General features: G+C 37.6%; 1 protein-coding gene across 5 annotated transcripts in view; it reads right to left on the bottom strand.

Annotated features, from left to right (window-relative positions):
• Positions 1 to 17,916, bottom strand: part of Tbc1d30 (TBC1 domain family member 30) — an 89,879-nt gene extending 71,963 nt beyond the window's left edge. The window contains exons 1-2 of one of the 5 annotated variants that reach the window (XM_021241457.2): positions 17,547 to 17,916; positions 14,250 to 14,414 (exon numbers count right to left, since the gene is read on the bottom strand). In XM_021241457.2, the coding sequence (XP_021097116.2) occupies positions 14,250 to 14,414; positions 17,547 to 17,901 (520 nt within the window). In that variant the 5' untranslated portion in view covers positions 17,902 to 17,916. Of the gene's footprint in view, positions 1 to 10,414; positions 13,523 to 14,249; positions 14,415 to 17,546 lie in introns of those variants that run through there. The other 4 variants (XM_087192241.1, XM_087192242.1, XM_087192243.1 and 1 more) reach the window with 4 other exon arrangements.
• Between the last annotated feature and the right edge of the window lie 5,963 nt (positions 17,917 to 23,879).

Here is a 23,879-nt window from a genome sequence, read left to right as displayed (position 1 = left end):
GATCCCCGGTACCAAAAAAAAGTCCCCCAAAAGTCTCATGTGTTCAGAGATGGGGCTTTCACAAGGGCTTTCTCATATTTTTTCTTTTCCCTTCTTTCCTTTCTCCTACCCCTCCCACTTCCCCTGCTCCTTTAGACCTTTTCTTCCTATTAAACAATATCAATTATATACTTTTAAAATTACAATATCAAGATCTAGAGACATTACCACAGATTTTACAGAATTTAAAAGGATATAGAAAGCATATTACAAAGATCTTTTTTGAAATAAACTTGACAACTTCTATGGAGTACCTTGGAAGACAAATTAATGAAACTGACTTTGGAGGAAATATAATATTTGAATAGCACCTATTAAAGAAAGTATATTCCTAGCTTAAAAACCTACCTATATGACAACAATAGGCTCATGTACATTTTAAATGATAAATTATATCAAACATTTAAAGCAGAAAGAAAAAGCCATATGATCCTGTCACTAGTTGGAGAAAAAGTATTGGACTAAATTCTACAGCTGTTCATGGTAAAAGCTATCAGGAGACTAGAAGTAGAACAGAACCTTCTCAATAGATTAAAGACATGTACTCCATACTTCCAGCAAGAATGCCTTATATGAATGGAGAAGATACAATGCTTTCTCCCTAAGGTAGGGAACAAGGACAGATATGCCTACTCTTCATCTGTCCATTAAACTTTGAAACATAGGCCCAAACCAAAATAGTCTGGCAATAAAATGACACAATTAGGATAGGATTGGCAAGGTAGAAGTAAAATCTTTATACATAGATGAAATGATCATCTACAGAGAAAATATTGAGACATCTCAAGGAGCCCTAGAACTTATATTTGAATTTAGCAGGATTAGAAAACACAAGGTATACATAAAAATTCGGGTCTATGTATACTTGCTATAAATGAAGACTTGGACATTGAAATGTAATACGTTTAATATGTTATGTAAGAGTACAAAGGACCTAGAAAAGTAAAAAGAAAAAGAAAACAGTGTTGTAAGAAATTTAGTACCTTATTTTAAGACTTCTTCCAAAGCTACAGTAATCAAGGCAGTGTTGGTATAAGGAAAGACATATACAGATCATTGGAATAAAACAGAGAATCTAGAAATAGAACCACACATATATGGTCCATTGAGTTTTGAAAGATTATTTAACATTAACATTTTATAGAGCATGAACTCAATTCAAGAGCCAAGGAAAAGATAGTGTTTTCAGCAAATGGCACTAGAACACCTGCTATCTGTATATAAAAAAATTAACCTCAACCCTTTATTTCCATACATAAAAATAATTTGAAAGAATCTATGAAGCTAAATATGAAAGCCTAAAAGTATAAAACTTTAAGAAGAAATTATAAGGGAAAATGTTTATGAATTTAGGATAGGCAAGAATTTCTTAGGATATAAAAAACATGATGTATAAAAGAAAAAATTGATGAGATTACATCAGAATTTAGAACTTTAAATGACATCATTAAGAAAATGAAAAGTAGTCCTTAAAGAGACCATATTTATAATGCATATAACCTATGACCAGAATAAAGAACTCTTACAGCTCATTAATAAACTAATTTAAAAGTAGACACAAGATGATGATAAATAGTACGGCACAAGGAAAGGTGTGCAACACTAGAATCAGAAAAATACTAATCAGTACAATAACAAGATTGAATTATATACTAATTAGGGATATGAATTTCATGACTTTTTCTTTTTTTAGGGATTCTCCCCCTTTACATTTAATTTCTTGTCCTGCCCAATGGATTCATTCTGCTATGCTTCCTGGGGTTGTGATCCTCATTGTCTGTTCCTAGGATATTATCTAAAATTTTTTGGAGTGTTGGTTTGGTATTCATGAAGTTCCTAAGGTGCTCTTTGTCATGAAAGTATCTTATTTCTCCATCAATTTTGAAAGATAGTTTTGCAGAGTACATCAATCTGGGTTGGAGGCTGTTTTCCTTTAGGGCTTGGAATAATACATCACTCCAAGCTCTTCTTGCCTTGAGAGTTTGCGTTGAGAAGCCTGCTGTGTTTCTGTTGGGCTTTCCTTTGTATGTGATTTGTTTCTTTTCTCTGCTTGTAGAATTTTGTTCTGTTTGGCTTCTGGAATCTTAACAATTATATGTCTATGTGTAGATTTTTTTTTTGATCAAGGCTATTTGGAGTCCTATATGCCTCACTTATCTGTATGTCAAGGTCTTTTTTCCTGCTTGGGAAGTTTTCTGCCAGCACTTCTGTGAACAGTTTTTTTATGTCATCTGCATTCTCTCCTGTTTCTTCATTGACTCCAGTCAGTTTTATGTTATTCTTCTTCGCATCGACTAGCAGCTACTGGAATGATTTCTCGTGTTCCCTTACAATTTTGAGGCAACTTTTCTTTTCCTGGTCACTATTTGCAATCTTATCTTCTATATTTGAAATTCTGTCCTCACATTGGCTCATTCTGCTGTGTAGACTTTCAATGGAGTTTTTAATCTCCTGGAAATCTGTTTGCATCTGTTTTATGGATTCCATTTGTTTCCTATGTTGGGATTCCATCATGTTCCTCAGCTCCTCTATTTTTTTTATCTGTGTCCTCTCTAGATTTATTAATCTTGTCTTGTACTATGGGCACAATCTCTGCTGTTATGTGAGAAATTATTTCTGATTTCATTTTTTCCAGATCCTCTTTTGTTGCCAGTTCAGGGAGTGCAGGTGGTTGAGTATCAGAGTGATCCATCTTGTTTCCCTGTGGGGTTGCTGTAGGTGATCTGGAAGTCTGGTTTTGAGACTTGTTTACGTGTCTTCTCATTTCGACTGGAGGGGGGTGCTTTTGGCACCCGCACGGCTTACCTCCTCTCGGCTGGGAGCCATGTATCAGCAGCCCAAAAGCCCCTTCCTCTGGGCTGGGAGCGGTGGAATGGTAGCCCGGAAACCCCTTCCTCTGGGCTGGGAGTGGTGGAACCTGGGGGCTTTCATCTTATTACAGGATTAACCCATTGATGAATTCAAAGCTGAATGTTTGGCCAGGCATGGTGGTGCATGCCTGTAATCCCAATGCTCAGAGGCTGAGGCAGGAGGATCACTGCAAGTTTGAGGCCAGCCTAGACTACACAGTGAGTGAGTTCAGGGCCAGCCTGAACTACATAGCAAGACCATATCTCAAAACACAAAAAAATAAAAATAAAAAAGCTGATATTTAGAAGGTAGAGCCTGGTTGGAGAATGCAAGTCATTGGGAGCATAAAGTGGAGGCATAGAGTCTTGTCCCCAGACCCTACCTCTCTCACTGGCTCTCTTCCTGTTCTCTCTGCTTCCTGGTTGCCATGAGGTGAGCAGCTTTCTTTCTCCATGCTATTTCTGCCTTGCAGCCAGCCAACCATGAACTAAAACCTCTGAAACCATGACCCAAGATAAACCTTTTCTCCTTAAATTGTGTATATTAAGTATTTTGCCTCAGTAACATACAAGTGACTGATTCCAGGACTGAAAAGAGAAACTATATACACAAAGACTATTTTGGACTCTGATTCTTTCTACCACTCAACCACAGAACAATTCTGTATTTGATAATTCAGCAAACCTTTCACACTGTTTAGTTTTTGTTTTTACAGTGATCTCAGGCCACTCAAAGTAAGTCCTTCTCTTGAAAAGATCAAATCAGCCTTGACTTACCTCCCTAAAATTCCCTTGTATTGGCAACACCTTCTCCTATGCATTTTCCCCAAATTAATAAGTGTGTATTGTCTTATCTTGAAATATTGAAAAACTCATTGGAGTTACAGGCTGAAGCATGGTTCAGTTAAAACCATTGTTATCTGATCATATTGGAAAGGTGGATTTTAAGGACTTCAGAATGTTAACACACACATTATGAAAATGGGAGCTATACAAAAATCATTTTCAATATACCAGGACCACTATCAGAATAATAATTATATTCTGATTTTTTTAAGTTCTTTCTGTGAATCTTCATTTTTTTCATGAAAGTTCACCAAAGAGATTGTATGTTTTCATGTTTGTACCTCTGCATCTAGCAGGTACCCACACAGTACTTCTTTAAATTTATAAATAAATATATATACACATTTAACATGTCAAAGTATTTTCAATTCTGTCTTCAAAACATTCCTGAAATAAGGCCAATCTTAAAGTCCATTTTACAGGTAAACAGAGACATAGAAAAATGCAGTAACAGCAGAACGTATAGATAAGACTTTACTGTTTTGTTTTAGATGAAAGACAAAATAGATGAAGATTATTCTTATTAAAATAATAAAACAGGGCTGGGGATTTAGCTCAGGACACGACACCTGCCTAGCAATCACAAAGTCCTGAGTTTGATCCCAGTACCAAAACTAAATAAACATTATTAAAATAATAAATTATTGAAATAGATTTGTGTACTAATTGGAATGATCCAATAGAGATGGAAAAACAGATAAAAGACAAGAACAAATAACAGATAAGAAGATTGAGTAGGAAAGAAGATGGGTCGAGTGTACTTGAGTTCATTCTGAGTAATAAGAGAAATGCTACCAATACAAGGAAGGAAAAGGATGTTCTCTTTTGATTGCTTTTATTTTCTCCTGAAATATAAAGCAAAATTGCTAGGTGAGAGTGAGGAGAGAAAATGGGATACAGAAAGAGAGAGAAGGAGCATGAACCAACTAGCAAAATACAACAGGACCGCTGGAAGCGCCAAAGGTGTACATGAGTTTGGCAGTCATACATTTGGAGAGAGAATAGTCAAGTAATTGCCATGGAATATTTCTCCAGCCACAATCGGCTTTGCAGATACACAAACAGAATGAACAGATTTACATTTAATCACAACTGGACTTCTGATAGGGGAGAATAATAAATGGAGAGTGGGACAAATGAGTTAAGTGTGTAACCAAGTGAATCATTATGGTGATGTCTATAAGCTTTAGGCAGAATTATCAGGGAGCTAACCATTAGATCTTTATTGATTACTTCTAAGTCAAATATGCTGTGGAATAGGGATTCAAAGGAGTATAAACCATCAACCCTCTCTTCAGGGGGCTGTCAATAGTCCAGGGGCTCCTAGAATTTTCTGCACATTTTAATAGCCCAGGGAGCTTAAAAATCACCAAGTTCAGATCACACTCATTCCCAACTAAATCCAAATGTCTAGAAAATGAGAGCCAAGCACTAGTAGCTATTTTCTAGCTTTGGAAAATCTAGTGGCTCCAAAGTGCAGCAAAGTGGGAACCCTAGAATTGTCGATTTCTCTCCAGAAGAAAATGGAGTTTGAAGATTTAAGTAAAATTTCTAAAAGTAAGCATTCAGTATAAGTTAATTATCATCTTATATTCTGCTATTGATTTAGTATTTAGCATAGGAAAAATGCAGTTAATTGTTCTACAAAGAGTCGATTGTTTTGGAGAAAAATTAGCCTCAAATTTATGCTTAGGATAAAAACACTTCAAATTCTGAGGCATTAGTTTTGATCTCTTGCTCTTTACTATATTACCAGTACCTATAATCACGTCTGTTAAACCATAAATGAACAATTAGTATTTATTGAATGAATATTTTTGAAACAGTGTGGAAATGCTTCTTTTTTAAAAATCTAAAATTATGAAATACTCCCTTCTAATAATATTGCTTCTTTCATATGGTATCTATTCTAGTATCATTTTTAGTATTGTTTTGTTTTGGTATTGGGGATTGAACTCGGGACCTTGTGCGTGCAAGGTAAGCGGCGGAACCACGGAGCTAAATCTCCAGCCCCTCATTTTTAGTTTTATCGGCTGTTTTATAGGCTGTCCTTCAGGAGAGACAAAAGAGAAAGCAAACTTCTTATAAAGGCTTGAGAGAGAGCTCCCCCTGCTGGCTGTCGCTGACAGCGAGGGCACCAAGCAGGGCAATCCTGGTGAGTCACCAACCAGCAATGGCAGTGCTCTTCCACTTTCATGCTTCACTGTGCTCAACCAAGTTTGTGGGTAAATAGAAATCATTTTTAAATTATTTTCTAACCCTCCTCGTGAGAGTGATGGAAGATCCTGAATTGACAAGTGCTTGCCAGGCACTGCGCAGCCAGTGCAGATTGGAGCAGCATGGCTCAGAACAGTTGTGTAGAGGGTAGTCAACACAAGATGCTTCCTGCTATTGGGCCACCCTTCCAACGTAATGACAGAAGGCCCCCCAGAGACCTGGTTCAATTCTCACCTGTACTTGCTTATCTCATAAGGTGTTGATAGTATGCCTGCTCCTCTCTCCATGCTCTCAGAAAAGTTGTGCTCTGACCTACTTCTAAGAGCAGGAGCAAGGCCATCGTGAGCTGTGAATCAAAAATAAAAAGCACGCTACTTTCTAACCTAGCTGATTATTCAGTAACTGGTCCAAATATTCACCTGACAGAAGTCCTAAGATTCATTTATAACCATGCCCTCTGACTCCCCCAGAAAGACCCCCGTGAACTCTCAGGGGAACCCAACACCAGACAGCGACCCAAAGACTGTGGTTTACCTTCTGAGAGCTTTTATCTAGTAGCAACATTACTCTTTCCATACACAACCAAGCTTGGGCTTGCTAGTCAGTTTTTCAAAACCATATATTTCTTGGGAAAGGGAAAAAGTACAAAGAAAATACAGGAAGGGGAAAACGCATAAAGAAAAGTAAGGTGATGAGTTACCACAGAGGTGGAGGAGAGGAGCAACCTGACAAGAGCGGTAGAATTATAAGCTAATCTCACATATGAATATATAGAGATGCAAAAATCATAATCAAAATATTAGCAAACTAAACCCAGCCAATTTATATATAAAGAACATATTAGAACTTCATCAGTATTTTTCCAGGAATGTAATGTTGCTTTAACATTCAACAGAATTCTGCTGCCCAAGTGCAAGGACCCAAGTTCAATGCCCAGTACAAAAAAAAAAAATTAAAAGAATTTATAAAATTCAATATATAATTTGAACACAGCACATAAAGTATATGATAAAGTTCCACATCTCAACCTGAACAAAATAATTTCCTTCATTTGATAAGAGGTACACAGAAAACTTTCAGCAAGCATTGGACTTACAGTGATTTTAAAAACTTTCCTTTTGAAGTTGAACATGGAGAAAATTTCTATCCCTTATCACTAATGCTATTTGACGTTATCTAGAGGTCCCCACCAGTACACAAGGCAAGAAAAAGAAAACCATACAACCAACAGTATTCACAGACGATAAAAACTGTATACTTAGGAAATACAAAAGAATTTATTAATTATTGGAATCAACAAAAGAATAAGATTAGATACCAAATCAACATAAAAAACTATTTTCATGTACCAGAAAAAAAATAGAAAATTTCTAAAATATACCAATAAAATTAATTTTAAAAAATAGAAAATTAACTTAAAAGATAGCAATTTAAAACACCATCAAGAAACATCAACTCTGTAAGAATATATCTAGGAAAAGATATATAAGACCTCTACAAAAAAAAACTATATTGTTGAATTTTAAAATACTGTTGGAGGGATATACCACATTTATGGAATGAAAGACTCAACATTATAAAGATAGCAATTCACCACAAAAAGCCTAGAATAGTCAAAACAATCTTGGAAATAAACAAGGTATAATAACATACATGATCAGACATTAAGAGTTATAATAAAATACAATTATTAAAACACTGTTTTATTGGCTTAGGGACAGACAAATAAAAACAACAAAACAGAATAAGAGCCTAGAAGTAGATCCATACACCTATAGTAATCTGATATTACATAGATGATGTCACAGAACAGGTTTGATAAACAGGGCTGGGTCACTTAGATACACATAAGAAAAATTGAAATTTGACTCCTATCTCATATAACAGAAATAAAATTAATCAATTCCCAGGTGGAGTTAGATCTAGATATAAAAACAAGATAATAAAGTTTCTAACCTGGGGATGTAACTCAGTGGTAGAGCACCTGTTCAGCATGCAAAGGCCTTGGATTCAATCTCAGCACCACACACACCAAAAAAAGTAAATTAAAAATAAACCTTCTAGGGCTGGGAATTTAACTCAGCGGTTCTGCCGGCTGCCCTGCAAGCACAAGGACCTGAGTTCAATCCCCAGTACCAACAAAAAATTTTTTTAATTAAAAAAAAACCTAGAAATTAACATATCTTCATACATTTAGGGTTTAAAAAAAAAAACTTTCTTAAAAAGGATAGAAAAAGCACGGGCCATAAATGCAGCCATGAATGGCTACACAATTTGTGGCGCCCCCCTATTCAAACATTATTAAGAACTTGAGACAGCAACAGGAGAGCATTAAACTAAGTATGAGACCCTACTGATTATGGGACTTCATGTGACTGCACAGGTCACATGCCCATGAACGCTACACTGCAAAAAGCTAAATGGCTGAGAAATGACTATAATAGTCAAGAAGTACTGCTCATTAAATGACACTCTTAAGGGAATAAAGAGGCAAGCCAAAAAAGAAAGTCAAAAAAGAGATTTGTAACACATATAACCAACAAAGGTTCAAATTTAGAATATATAAAAGCACTGACAGATGTATAAGAAAAAGGTAGAAATCCAACAGGGAAACAGACAAGAGAGGCCTCTACAGGCATTCAAAAACATATATATTGGAATAGCCAACAAACATGAAAAGCTGCTGAATCACATGAGCAAAATGAAAACAAAAATCACACAGCCATTACACACTCAATAGAATAGTTAAAATTTAAAAGACTGCCAATTCCAGTATCAATACAACTCCAACTCTATCTGCTGCTTCTTTTACTTCTGTAGTACTCATCACCTTCTTAAATGTATAAATAAGTTACTTATTGATTCCTAGTGAGCATAGGATTCAAGAAGGTCAAGGAAAGTGTACTGTGGGACTTTTTTGGAACTGTGGAAAAAGAAATCTGTTCTTTCCGTAACATTGCTGAATTGGAGATGCTGTTGAGCTCTTTTGGTGTTGTGCAATACAGAGGAAAACAAAGGTAAGAGATGAAATCACATTCTCAAAGAACCTGTTTGAGCATCTGTACCTGATTTACTTATTTCTGAAGGCACAATCCTGGACTTTTTTTTGGTACCGGAGATCGAACTTGGGACCTTGCTCTTGCAGGGCAGGTGGTGGAACCACTGAGCTAAATCCCCAGCCCAAATGGCATTTTTGTTTTGTTTTGTTTTGTTTTGTTTTGCTTTGTTTTTGGAACCACCCTGCCCAATCCTGGACTTTTAAGTATGTATGCCAATCAATTTCCTTTTTCAATTTAAATCATTTTGAATAGTGTTTCTGTTCTTGTGACTGAAAGAAAATTCTTCACTATTACAATGTTATAACAAAACAAAATGATAGACTGAAAGATAACTAAATTTTTAGTTTTGTCATTAAAAGTTATATTTAAGAGTAATTTGTACCAATGAAACCAGCTTATGATACGTTACATGAAAAAGACAGTATACGTGGGCCAGGGATTTAGCCTAGTGGTTCCGTCGCCTACCTCGCAAGCGCAAGGACCCAAGTTTGATCCCCGGTACCAAAAAAAATAAAAATTAAAAAAATTTAAAAAATTTAAAAATATATATATATATACATATATATATGTATATATATATACAGAAATGCTATACAGTACAACAACTTTTGAAAAACTGCATATAAAAAACTTGACAGCCAGGGATTTAGTTCAGTGGGTCTGGCACCTGCCTTGCAAATCCCAAGTTCAAACCCCGGTACCAAAAACAAAAACAAAGAAAATAAATAAAAAACTTGATATTCTAAAATATGAAGGGATTTTCTTTAGAAAAATGATTTCTTCTCTTTTTACACTCCAGTGTTTTTCAAAGTTCCTGTAAGTACATTGCAATTTAACACTTATTAAAATATAATTCACAGCATAAAAGTCACCCCTTTTAACTGTACATACTAGTGATATTCACAAAATTGTGCAACCATCACCACTATCTAATTCAAGAATAATCTCATCACTCCCCATTCCTGGGAACTACTAACATATTTTCTGCCACTATGGATTTGCCTGTTTTGGACATGTGAAATAGAATCATAACAGTATGTAGATTTAGAATGTTTCCAGTATTTATCCAGGTTATCATATGAATCAGTACTTCATTCTTTTTATGGCAAAATAACATTTCATTGTATGGATAATACCACATTTTGTTTATCAATTTATCCATTGACCCATTGATAGATTTTGATTTGTTTCTACTTTTTGGCTATTATGAATGACACTTCTAAGAGCATTTTTATACATAGTGTTTGTGGAGACATGTCTTTAATTCCCTTGCATAAATATTTAGGAATAGAATTGCTAGTTGGATGTATTTTATAATTAAAACATACACAAAGAATTCTTTGTAAATGAAAATTGTTGACTTTCAGAGCCACCAAAGGCATAGAGAAACAAAAGATCACTCACCTGTTCAACAAGATACCAGTCTGGGAAAGGCATTTATAATAGTTATATTCAAAAAAAAAAACAACAACAAAAAAAATAGTTATATTCAGAATCCCAAAATGGACACATTAATGAGGTTGTAAACTGTCTAAAACTACTGTATTTACTGGCATGACTAAAATAAAGATAATATTTTATGCATATTCATATTTTGTTCATGTTTTCTCTTATTCCATTTTTTAAGAGGCTGCTAGGTTTTAGTACATGGTATAATACCAATTTACAAACACAATCAATTTAACTGAAATATTTACCATACCAAGGCAGAAAACTGTAAAACTATACAATGTTAATAATTAATATGGTCTCCCTCTGCTTTCAGGAAAAACTGGTTAAGCAAACCACATAAAACTCTTCACATCAAAATCAACCTCTTGACCAAATATTCTTTTTTTCTTTTCATTGTCTTGAAGCCTTTCGATGGATTTTACCACAAACCTTGCTATAGATGTTCGATATAATCCATTTAGCCAAGCAAAGATAAGGTAAATAAAGTGTACCTAGCTAAGATAAAATTATATTACATGAAAGTAACTTTATATGCAAATTATGTGAAAGCAGACCATTCTAATAAACGCGGAACTCTATTTTGTCCTTTGCATGTTATAAATTTCTTATTGCTCAGTAATATGCCAATAATATTACAGAGTAATCTAATTGCTAAAAAAAAGTAGAACCTTTTATGTTATAGTTTATGGTGGAAAGGATAGATTTTTGAAACTCTTATCTTTATACTCCGCAATCACTATTGGCTGTGTCATTTTTGACAATTTACTTAACCTTTCTGAATCTTAATATTTTATAAAATGTGCCTAAAGATACATGTTTTGAGACTTATTATGAGAAAGGAAAGAAATAATTTGGCATAAAGCATGTACTCAATAAATTATAACAGCTGCTGTTATTATTTTTAAATTTTATTATCAGCTTTTATTACCAGTATTAAGTTTGGTTATACCAAGTTATCCTTAGATGAATACAGAGAGAAATATGCCCTTCTTTAAGACCATGATCCTGCTTTTCTTATTCCTACCTCAGGTTTTTGTTTCTTTATTTTATTTTTTGTAGTACTAGGGATTAAACCCAGGGCCTTCACATCAAGCTACATACCCAGCCCTTTTTTATTTTATTTTGAGGCAGGTTCTTGCTAAGTCAGTAAATTGCCCAGGCTGGGGCTGAACTTCCTATTCATACCCTGTCTCAGCCACCCAGAAGGTTATGGGATTATAGGAATGTGCTACCACACCCAGCCCTACCCTAGTTTTAAAGCAAAGAGATACTACCATAAAGCTTAGTGTAAGAACCCATAAAGACTAAGCAGTTATATCATATATGTTAGAAATAAAAATGATCTAGTCATTTTGATTCATAATCCACATTTAATTCTGATTTCTTATTTCAAAATTATATTTCCTCTGGTATATTAATGAGAAATAATCTATTTTAATAAAAGTCTGAAAACATTTGATTCTATTGCATGCTATGGAAAGGCAAAAGTCACTTATGCAAAGAATTTATAAGCATCAAACTTAAAAGGGCAACCCACTTTCCGGTCCCTCTTCTGTCTCAGACAGAAGCTTCCTTTCTCTCAAATTTTTCCTACTCTTAAAAAAATATTTATACGGAAGCAGAAATAAGGATTATCTGGACTTTTGAATATTAAATACAAACAAGTCAACATGTTCTATTTGAATACATCATGGCCAACTGCTACTAAAATGAAGCCCAGTTATTCAGTGTTAGAGTAAAATCTCAATTCTTCAAAACTCTCTATATGCTTTTAAATTATTAATTGACTTTGAGGAAAAAAGCAAAATATGCAGCTAGTGGAATTGGGTTTTTAGGTGCAAGACATCTAACCTTGAGAGTTCTAAATTGGATAACAGTTAAATTTTTGACACTGTCTATATCACAGTAAAGTACTATATGAGAGTAATAATTCTAATACAAGTGTTAACAAAAACGTTCTGTTCAATTTAATAGAGTCACATTACCAAGGTGAGAATTCAACTCTCAAGAAAAGGAGCCAGACAACCCCATGTCCTCTGTGATCCAAAACCCGGCTGGAATTCAGAGACAAACCTTAACATACATAAGAAATACACATTCACAAACTCACAAGCAAAGCTGAGTGCTTATGGGAATATTTGTTTAAAAAGACAAATGCTAATCTTCCCATCAATCAAACAAATTTAAATTCTAAATGATCATCAATCCCTAGTGACCACTGTAGACTCCATCAATCCATGATCATGTGATAGGCTGATATTCCTCTCTGTCTTCTTTTTTGGTACTGGGGATCGAACTCAGAACCCTGCACTTGCCAGGCAGGCTGCAGAACCACTGAGGTAAATCCCTAGGCCTTCCTCTCTGTCTTCTGATTCCTGCTCAATCCTCTCTTGTACTCTCTCACTCATCAAAACTTTACACATTTACTATTTTGTGCTTTTAACTTTTGGTACAAACAATAATAGTGGGTGTACAGAAATACATTTGAAGGAGACAAAATCAGTATCAAGGAATCTCATGATAGAAGGGGAAAACAATAATTTTCATTTGATGTTTGAATCAATCAGGACCCATGAAAAACTATCAAATACTTGTACCACATGTCAACATTTATAGATAGGTATAAGTGTGCACATACACACACACACACATTTCTTTCTCTAGCTATTTCAGAAAGGTGACTGATTCTGAAGAAAACCCTGTTCAAAGACAGTTTATTCAATTACATTCCTGCTTGATATGGGCCATAATAATAACATTATGATAATCAGCTGCATCCTATCTAATAAATACTCTGTAAAACTTCCTTTAGTAAAAAGGACAAATCATAGTTTGGGAATGCCAAATGACAAAATAATGAACAAGGAAACACAAATTTTTCTTTTAATGATAAACATTAGAATAGTATATTAATTTTATTACCTGAAACTAGTCAAGCCCTAAAAATTCTTTCATGAAAACAAACATTTCTTAATTTGTACAGCTGTAGGATATATTAATTTACATATAAAATGTGAGAGTAAAGGAGTAATAAAGGGTAACTTTCACATGCACTTGAAAAGCCACCACAGGCATTTTATTAAAACTTATCACTTGTGCCTATATTTACCATACCTGAACACACTGATCTGCCGTGCTGCATGTTAATAAAGAATGCAAAACAGAAATAGGGAAATGTTAGCAGAATAAAACTCAAAACTATCGCATGGAGAATTATAAAATTAAGTCACAAGTTTTTATATCTAGTCTTTACGACAGATGAGTAATTTAACAATTTATTTTTAACTCAATTAACAAATCATGCAGCTCTTAGTTATAAGTGGATCACGCAAGAGACAGGCTTCATTGTTAAAATATTTTGCCCTTTTCAGATTTTTGAGCAATTTGAAAGATCCTATTATGACAGTCTCCTTCAGGTCAACTGGTTAATTCGCTTATTAGAGCAACATAGTGATAAAGAGAAAAAAGACATGCCTTTTAGATTATGTCTATTCAATGCTGCTTTAAAAAGAAAGAATTTAATTAGTCTTAGCATGATGTAAAAATAACCACTGGCAAAATGAAGCACCACCTCAAAGTAGGGTAACAAAACAAAGGTTGTGACATTAGACATTAAGTATTCACTTTAATTGAAAAAACAGGAAGCTGTCGGAGTTGTTCTTAGTTCTGAGAGTATGAGCTTCCATGCAGAACTTTTCAGAATATTCAAAAACACATCGACTACTGATGGCTCCACTAGCATTCCAGTTAAACGGGGCAAAAGGACTAATCCCACTCCAGTACTTACTTCTCTTCTGTGACACAGCCTGCAAGCAGGCAGTCAAGATGTCACAATTCCTCTGTACTTTATGCAGAAGCCTATCTTTCTGCTTCAGCTGCCGGAGTAACTTCACTGACTGAATGCCAATTCTATACTTTAGCTCTCGGAGGATCATCTTCAATTCATTAGGGTCTATCAGTAAAGAAAATAAAAATAAAACAATAGATACCCAAAGAGGAATACAAATCCCAATGTGACATTCACAAAAGATAAATGTCTAGAATATCTGTTTAAACCTCCTAATTCTAGGTTCTTGCACACAGTTGATACATTCTGATCAAATAAATCACCCATTCGATCCTTTCCCTGTCCAAATACTGTAAGATAAATTTGAGTAAAATATGGTAAGACAAGTTTTAACCTTGAAGCTACCTGTAACATGTCAGTAAAGGTTCTTAATTTGTCCATGCCCAGCTCCTATTGCAGTTACCTTTCAATGCCTGAAAACTGGCTTGTACATTTTGGATTATCAAAGTACTGTGGTGGTGAGTTTGAAAGAATCTTTTAAAATCTTTTTACATTAATGATAAACTTAACAGCTGGTAATTTTTTAAGCACTCATCTTTGTAAATTAACAGTTAAGAGTAAATAATTTTACCACATTTTGTAATGCAGGTAAATGTGTTGATACTGATTTTGTTTTAAACCTATGGTCCTCCAATAGCCTATCTATGAAGTACAATACTTCATTTTAGGAACTCAGTACTTTTTCATATAAGGTAGAAAACACATTTCCTTTAAACAGATAAATTAGAATGTCTACATACCTCAAACTATCATTCATAACAGTTTGAGATGATGTAAAAACTCATCTCATTTTCCTGTACATTACCTAGGAATCTGCAATTCTCTGAATTATATATACTTCCTAATTTTCAGACTTGAGTGTGGAAATGTCCTCACAGCAATATCTGCTAAGACATAAACATCCTACAGATAGAAACAACATCTTTGTGTGGTCTACAACAGCCACATCCCCTCTAACTGAAAAAAAAATGACATTGTCATCTGAAAAATTGTGACCAATCTACCAAGGAATTCCAGGGTGTATGACAATAAAAATCTCTAACAGCCAGATATGGTGGCACATGCCTAATCCTAGCACTCGGGAGGCTGAGGCAGGAGGATCAGTGAGTTCTAGGCCAGCCTGGGCTACACAATGAGATCCTCTCTCAAAAAAAAAAAAAAAACACGCTAATATTCATTAAGCACTTTAATACATCACCTTATGTACTTCTCACCACAGCCCTCTGAGGTATTATTATTGTCATTATTATTATCCCTCTTTATAGGAAAATGAGACCAAAGGATATTAAATAGCAAGGTCACACAGCTAGTAAGGAACTGTGGCAGGGTGTCAACCCAGGAGTTCAGCTCCAGAGTTCATCCTCCTCACCATGGAAACACTGATGGTCCAGATTTACTGAGAAACCATTTTGATACCTCACCTAAGCAAAGAACCTGCACATATTAAATATCTAAACAGGTGCCACATTAGTACTACAGCAAAATTCCTAACAGTGAGAAGAATTAATACACAGGTCATGTGTATCACATGAGGCTCTTAACTGAATGCAGAGTAGAGTAGTCATTAGGAGGGACATCTTGACACTGAAAAAAAATCACTTAATAAGCAACATTATTTAAGCAAACAAGTGTATCCATCACCTGATTCTTTAATCTTAGCACCCTAGTGATGTTTGTCAATAGAGATTGTGTGCATTAGAGTATGGCATCTTGCTCACTCTAATAGGGTTGACTACAAGGAAAGAAAAGATCAGCTGGCAACTAGGCAGGCAAAAAGACTGAAACTGGAGCAAAATGGATTCTTACAGGCCTTGTCAATGATTAGCAGAATGGTCATTTATATGAAGTCCACTTGCAAAGCTTCACCATTTCCTTATTCTCTAAACTTTGTCTTGCCAATTCTCCTTTTGCAAAAGGAAATTACTAAAACGCCAAATGCCTCAGTAATTAAAAGTGAATAGCCTTGTAGAAAGAGAAAGGCAAATCAATTCTTCAGAACTGATTTTGTTGGAGTCTGAAAGAATTATCAATCACCCTATGGAACTTCTGGCATGAGAAACAGTCAAACAATTGTATGAAGTGAAGTGGCACAACTCCAGCCTAAATTCTACACAGCGGGAGGAAGGTAGAAGCTACTTGCAACAATCATCTGTAGGAAAAAAATCTTCACCAGGAAGCCAACAGAGGAAGCTAAAAGCTGTTTGCATAGATAGGCTGGAGAAAGCAGACAGATTTATTTCCCCCACCTGCCCACCCGCTACCACCAGCAGCTAAACTGATTTTACAATGAGAAGATAGGAGACCATTATAAAATACCCTTTCTTTCATTTCTCCCCTGGCAATTTAGTACAAAGTCATTATTTCCAAGAAATATTATTGTGACTTAGCTTCTATTTTCCACACCTCAATAAATTTTGTAAACTGAGGTCACACTACATCTATGGGGAAAAAATAACTGCGTTAGTGTATGAAAGACAAGAAATGATGAGCATTTGTGGGGGAAAAAAATCTGTCAGGACGTGAGCTTCAGTGTTTGATAACATAAGAAACACAAAACCAGCCTCTCTCAGATGAAATCAAGGGTTTTTTCTCAGACCGACCTCTGCATGCCAACTCAAGGTACCAGCAGGTAAATACTGTAATGAAGCCAATGCTTGGAGAGTCTCCACTAATCCACAGGGAGAACAGAAAAAAACAAAACAGAAAACACCTAGTGAGTTGCTTGGAACCTTAAATTCTGGCAGAAATGGAATTCACACGCTGTGTTTCGAAACTGCATTATCAAATTATTCTGCTTCACTAAACACTATCCAAGTGGTGTGGCTAGGTAGGGCGGACTTTTAAAAAAAAAATCCCCTAGGAGTATAGGAGTCACCTCTATTCTCCGAAAGTCCTATGGGGAACTTCAGGTACACACATCAAAAACCACAAGAAACTCGAAAGCTATCCTAATAGCTGCCTGCCGAAACTAAATTCTGCCTTGGAGCCTCTCCCCTTGGGACTCCACAAACACTTGGGCGTTGAGGAAGGGGAAAGCCAACCATTCCAACCACTGATACTCTAAGCGACCCCTGGAGAGTGGGTACGAGGGCGGGGACAGGAGTCCAAGTGTGGTCAAAAATATGGGGCAGTATGGGCATCAGATCCAAAGGGACTCCCCGAACTCATACCGCGCGATCGGCCGAGGCGCCCCGGTTTGCACAGGTGCGCGCAGGCGTCCTCCTCCCGGACCCTCACCTTTCTGCCGCAAGTACTGCATCTGGAGCCGCTGGCTGGGACCCGTCGCCGGCCGGCCGCCCAAGAACGCGTCGGGGCCGGAGGCCTCGGTGGAGCTGTCCAGGCTGTCGCGGCGTTGCTGCGGGTCCCCCGGCCTGCGGCCCGCGCCCGCCGCCTCGTCGTCCTCGGCGCAGCTGTACAGCTCGGTCAGCAGCCCGCTCACTAGGGACGCCGTGCGGCTCGCGCGGCCGCCGGGCTCCGGCTGCTCCTCGCGCTCCCGCGAGTCCAGGGCGCACCGCGCCGCCCCAGGCCCGGCTCCCCGCTGCCCCGCGTGCCCCCGCCTCGACGCGCCGCCGCCCGCGGAAAGGACCTCCATGGCCCCAGCGCGCTCCCGCCCCGCGGCGCCGGCCAGTTCCGGGAGGAGGGGCGGCCCCGCTCCCGCTCGGGAGCCCTCCGCCGGGCGCCGCGCCCCGACCTCCCCGGGCTCAGGCCGAGGCCGAAGGGAACCCCGCGCCGCCGGACACCTGGGGACACCTGCGGCCGGGATATCCAGCCTCGCTCTAGCGTGGTGCGGAGAGCCCCCCGGGAGCAGGATGTGGCCGGAGCCAGATCAGGATGCAGCCGGAGGGGGAAGGGCCCTCGGCTGCTAGCACCTTCACTTTGAAGCACGTGATTTAACTCAAGAAAGAGGGCAACTCTAGTATCCTATTCAGCCACCGGCCAGAAATAATCCCCGGGTGGGTTTTAAACGCCAGCCAATAGGTCGAGGCCAGGAGCTCCTTATTCACACAATCGGCCACAATACCCAGCCCATCTCACCTTTCCACAGGATCTGAGGGCCTTTGAGGCGTTCTAGTTATTTTCTAACGATAACTTTTCTAAAATTCAGAACACCTGGCACCTACTTGGGATTTAGTAACGCTGTGAACTTTCTTCTCCAGTGAAAAACAAAGTACTAGTGGATTAAGGCCAATCAATTCCCTGATACAAGACGCAACGCAGAATGAGGGCTTAACGTTCGTGAGATGAACAAACTATGAAATCAATAGAGCTGGTTTTAGTGGTAAAATCAAGTTTACGAGAGGTATATCTTTAACCTAGGCCTCAGAAGAACCACGAGGTGCACCTTTTCCATAGATATTTTTGTGGATTTAATAATAATTCTCAACATTTTTAGCGCTGTTTCACATGTAACTAGGTGTCCTTCGTGATTCACATGAGTTGTCCCACTTAATCCTCACTGTGTTATGGTTTAGATATAAACGTCTTCCAAAAGTATCATGAAAAGTACCTCTGAATAGAGGTGGAGTTTGAGAAGGTGACTGGATTATGGGGCGCTATACAGCTGGCTTGCTGTTGGGAGGTGTGTCCCTGGAGGCAGGATGTGGAAGGGCTTACTCTTGTCCCCTGCTTCTCTCTCTGCTTCCTGGCTGCCATGGGTTAAGCACCTTTCCCTCAGCCGTGTTCCTCTGCCATCTGGTTTCTGCCTTGGAGCCAGCCGACCACAGACTGAAACAATGAGCCAAAATAAACCTCTCCTTTAAGTTGTGGTTGTTGGGTATTATGTCCCTGAGATGGGAAAGTAAGACAAACACTATAAAGGAAGGAAGCACTGAGGCAGTAAGGCTAAATAACTCAGGAAGAATGACTTGAACTTTTCTTAAAGCCTGAAGTGTCCAGTTTTCACAACAAATGAATATTTATTAACCTAATGCTGTCAAATACTTGCCCAAGCTTCTAAAAGAGGCAGCGATGCACCTGCTGAACAGTAGTGGTGCTTCATGTTGGTCAGGACACTTTTTAAGGTTCAAGACACTTTCATAAGATTGCCTGCCCCTTGACACCATCACAATAAGAGGGCCCTCAAACTGGAGTTAATAGTTGGAAAGCAGAAGTTTTGTAACTTTTTCCCTTACATAGCCATAGTTTTTAAATTATAATAGAAGTACTATGTTATAACTTCTGGTTACCACTTAATATTAAAATGTACGAAATAAAGTGGAGCTATTTGTTATGTCACTGTTGCTTTGCGCGCCCCCCCCCCCATCTTCCCTGGCACTGAATGAATCCCAAAGATCTCCTTCACGTGCCAAACTTCTCAACAAGTAGGACTTTCAGAGCAGGACACTGACATTGAATCTCTTTTCTTAGTTGACTTCCTAGCCCTTTCTGTCTCTACCTCCTAGAAAGAGATGTAATAACTACTAGTCTTCAGCACTATTCTACTTTAGGATGTCACCATCAAAAACTATGATAAAGAAACTCAAAGTGAGCTGAAGTGGATGAAGAAAGAGGCCAAGAAAGCAATATATTATTAACATTTGCAAATTAGTCAAAACTTCAAAGTTATTTCCCATTCCCCATCATCATCAAATTACTAGAAGAGTGGAAATTGGCAAGCTAAGTAGGAAAGCAGACTCAAGGTCATTGTACTTATTGAAATTATCTTTCCCCAGATACCCATCTAACTCTTTTCTCACAGGTCAGTTCTCTGCTTAAATGTCCTCAGTGTGTCCTTCCCTGGCCACCCTATTTGAAATTGCAGCTTCCCATCCCCCAGTAGTTTTTTATTTCCCTTCTTGCTTCTCTTTTTTTCCACTCTACTCACAGTCTTCCTATATAATATATACTCTCCTGACTTATTATCTGTCTTCAACCACTAAAATGTAAGTCTTGGAGGGCAGGAATGCTTGTCCATTTTGTTCATTCATATATACCCATTACTTGAAATATTCTGTGGTACATTGTAGGTGATTAATATTTTCTGAATTAATTAGTTAAATGAATAAAATGAAAACTAGAGAAAACACCAACCAGTTACCTACTTTCCTGAGAAAAGTGAGTTCCATTAACTAGAATTCTAGAAGTAGTGTTGGCCAAGAGCAGCCTCTTTTCCCACATTAATCTTGCCAGGTGACTGGGAGGGCTCTATAGCTGCCTACTTAGAGTTAAGAGAGAACCTTGGTCTAACAGAACCTAACTGTTGAACACTGCGATTGAGACTAATAGCTAAAATGAAATTTACTAAGATTCATGATGTTGCTGATTATGATCAGCTTTTTAATATGAAAATTTAGGCTTAACGTTTAGTTACACTAATAATTTCATGTCATAAATTCGAATGTAACTACAAAAATCTTCACATATTGTCACATACTTTGTGCCTGTTCTGTATGTCCATCCATTGCCACTAACCCAGACCTCCATGTCTGCAATCCAAACTTTTTTTCTGCCAGGCTAATGACCATCCACCAATGCTATTCACCACTCTGGGGAGGGAGGCAGAGAGGCAGAGAGAGTTGGAGGGAGGGAGGGAAAGGGGATATTTTTAACTTTAGGCTATGTCTTCTTCCACACAAACTGGATGGACAGTTGTACCACCAAAGCTGTGTCCATTAGGACATTAGGGTGGTTTTCTTTTACCACAGTCTTTCACAATTTATGTTGAGTGAGGCTGTAATGCAGCCACCCTCTCTTTCCATCTTGCTCCCATAGAACCAAGCTGTTGTATCCATAAACCAAGCTTCCTTCTCCTTCATCTGCTCATATGAGACCGTAAGTCACCATCTTGAAGTTACTAATAATTTTATCTTTTAATCTATGCAGGGATTTTTGTTTATTCTTGTTGTTTAAGACTGGGTCTCATTATGTTGCCCAGAGTGGTCTCAACATAGTGAGCTGAGAGAGGGGTGCTGTTGTAACCATACTGAGTGATGTAGGAATCTAGACTACATATTTGTGCACTTGGTTTTGCCCTCTGGTCCTACTTGGTTCTGGATATACTGTTTTGTCTTACCAGAATTCATGCTGGTCTTGACCAACTTTATTACATGGTGGATTCAAGAGGATCCAACATATGAGTAGTTCAGGCAGTATGATCATTTTACGTCTCGTGGTTTAAAGTTCCATTTTTATCAGAGCTCATTAGGAACTGTTTTTCCAGTGGTGCCGAATTCATGCTATAAATGGCAAGGCCTTACTCCAAAACCTTAGGCAACTTCCTTGTGATTTTCCTCCTGAGGCTTTCTCCACACGGCATCTTTTTCCACCACTTGCACGTGGAATATCATGAAGCCTGGAGAGTGTATGGGCTGAGCAGAAAACTTACTTGCTCCACAGTTTGGTCCTGCTGTCAGGACTGGCTTCAAAGCCATTCAATCTCTGCAGTTCCACAAAGTCGCATCCTCAGAAGGTCCCCGTACTTGGTTTAATGTTTTATTGTCACTACCTTGAAGTTACTGATAATTTTATCTTTTAACCCATGTGGAGGTTTTTGTTTATTATTGTTGTTTGAGACTGGGTCTCACTATGTTGCCCAGGGTGGTCTCAAATTTCTAGGCCCAAGCAATCCTTCCACCTCAGCATACTGAGTGCTGAGACTACAAGCATGCACCCCATGTCTAGCTGAACTTTTTTTCAACTTGTGAATTTAAATAAGATGACAAGGCATGTGCATGAGCAGAACAAATAGTCACACCAGGAAGTAGAACAGGGAGCACCAGACACCAAGCTATTGTCCTGAGGATTAGCCTCAGGACAGTTAGGACACAGGGCGGGGGGGTCAGAATAGGGGGTCAGGTGGGTAACAGCCCCGTTTGGTGACAGTGAAGGTGCAGAGAGCAGTGGATAAGCAGCAGTGCTGCCGGCAGCAATGACAGCGATTGAAGAGAAAACAGACTCTGCATAAGGCCAGGGCTAGGACTTGCTCTAGGGCTCTAGGTTGCCAGTCTGGTTCCTAAATTCCATGTCTGTGGCATTTGCACAAATAACTCCTGAGCACTGGGACAGGAACTGCCAGAGTTTAGGCAGCACACAACAGTAAATTAGTATAAAATAAAAGCCCACACAGACATTGCAATAAAGCCTATCAGGAAACAACTTGAATTCTTCAGAGTTTAGAGCCTAGTTTTGAAAACTTCTGCAGCACAGCAAATCAAATACCCATAAGATTTCAAAATGTAAATTTAAAGATGATCTCAATTTGACAAGAAAGAGCACAATTTTATATGAAACTTCAGATGAGCCAATTATTAATGAAAAGTCTTTTAAAGTAATTTTCCCTTATAACCTAAAATACAGTGATGGAATGCATAAAATGGTACTTAGAATTATAGTAAAGCTTAAAGTCACTTGGGGTTTCTTGGTTGACATTCACAAGTTACAGGAACTATCAGAGGAATCATTACAATGTAATGTTATGCCAGTTGTTACTCCAGCTACAATTTTATAATTTCAAAAGTATAAAATTTATAATTTACATTTAAAATTAAATTCAGACTTAAAATTGACTTGTGGGAAAAGAGTATTTCCAGAAAGTTGTTCTAGAATAATGATCAGTTCAACATGTATAAAGACTTCTATTTTTAAATAATTTGTCAGAAATTTATTCCATTGTTAAACAGGCTGCAAAATACACCCAAAATCAATAGGAACAGTTACATTATAAGAAAGATCCATTTCAAAATTAAAAACTTACTTTCATTTCCCAATAGCAACTGACATAGCTTTCAATTATATCAAACAAAAATTAATTTGCTGAAAGTATGTGATGACACAAGAAATGAATTCGCAGAAAAAGAAGTCCAAAAATCAATCAAGATCTATTAATAAAGTCTCATTATTTGTTGCTATGTTTATAACAACAAAATTTTTGCAATTTGCAAGATTATGCTATTATACATCACTATAACATTTTGTAAATAATAAAATATTTTTTGTTTTGTTTTGTTTTTTTTCACTGTTCAAGGTTTATTTGGTGATGTAGTTGGTTTGACACTTGGTTACATTGTTCACAGGTAGATGTTTCCTTTTTACATTATATGGCAATGTATATTACTGATATATATATAATACACAAAATAAAATCCTTTAAAACAGTTATGTGTAAGACATGCAGTACTGGATTTATACACTGAATCCCAGGCTGTGACCAACTGGGGAAAGAGACTAGGCTTGGTCGGTGAAGTTACATAACAGAGCAACATACACCTGGTTCGAAGAGCAACTGGAGCCTGTGCTATGTTGGCCGTGGTGTCTGAGACGGTGGGGCTGATTTATAGTAACCAGGTTAAGACTACACAAGTGCCATCCGGCATCAGGACAGAACTGTGCGGTTTTGTGAACATATTCCTTTTTTTTTTTGTACCAGGGATCAAACTTGGATCCTTGCACTTGCGCAGCAAGCAGCGAAACCACTGAGCTAAATCCCTGGCCCACCACTTCTATTTCTAACTTGGGAAACTGATGTTTTTTTCCAGGCCATCTTAATACTACTGCTTCAACCACAGAGCAAATAAAAAGGACAACATGCACAACCTCCAACTAAATCCTCTTGCAGCCCAGACAGCAAAGTGG

Source organism: Heterocephalus glaber, unplaced genomic scaffold (assembly GCF_053883595.1).
Source record: "Heterocephalus glaber isolate CG9 unplaced genomic scaffold, H.glaber_assembly_v1.0 deba00001569, whole genome shotgun sequence".
Classification (NCBI taxonomy): domain Eukaryota; kingdom Metazoa; phylum Chordata; class Mammalia; order Rodentia; family Bathyergidae; genus Heterocephalus; species Heterocephalus glaber.
This window is presented reverse-complemented; position numbering and strand designations above follow the sequence as displayed.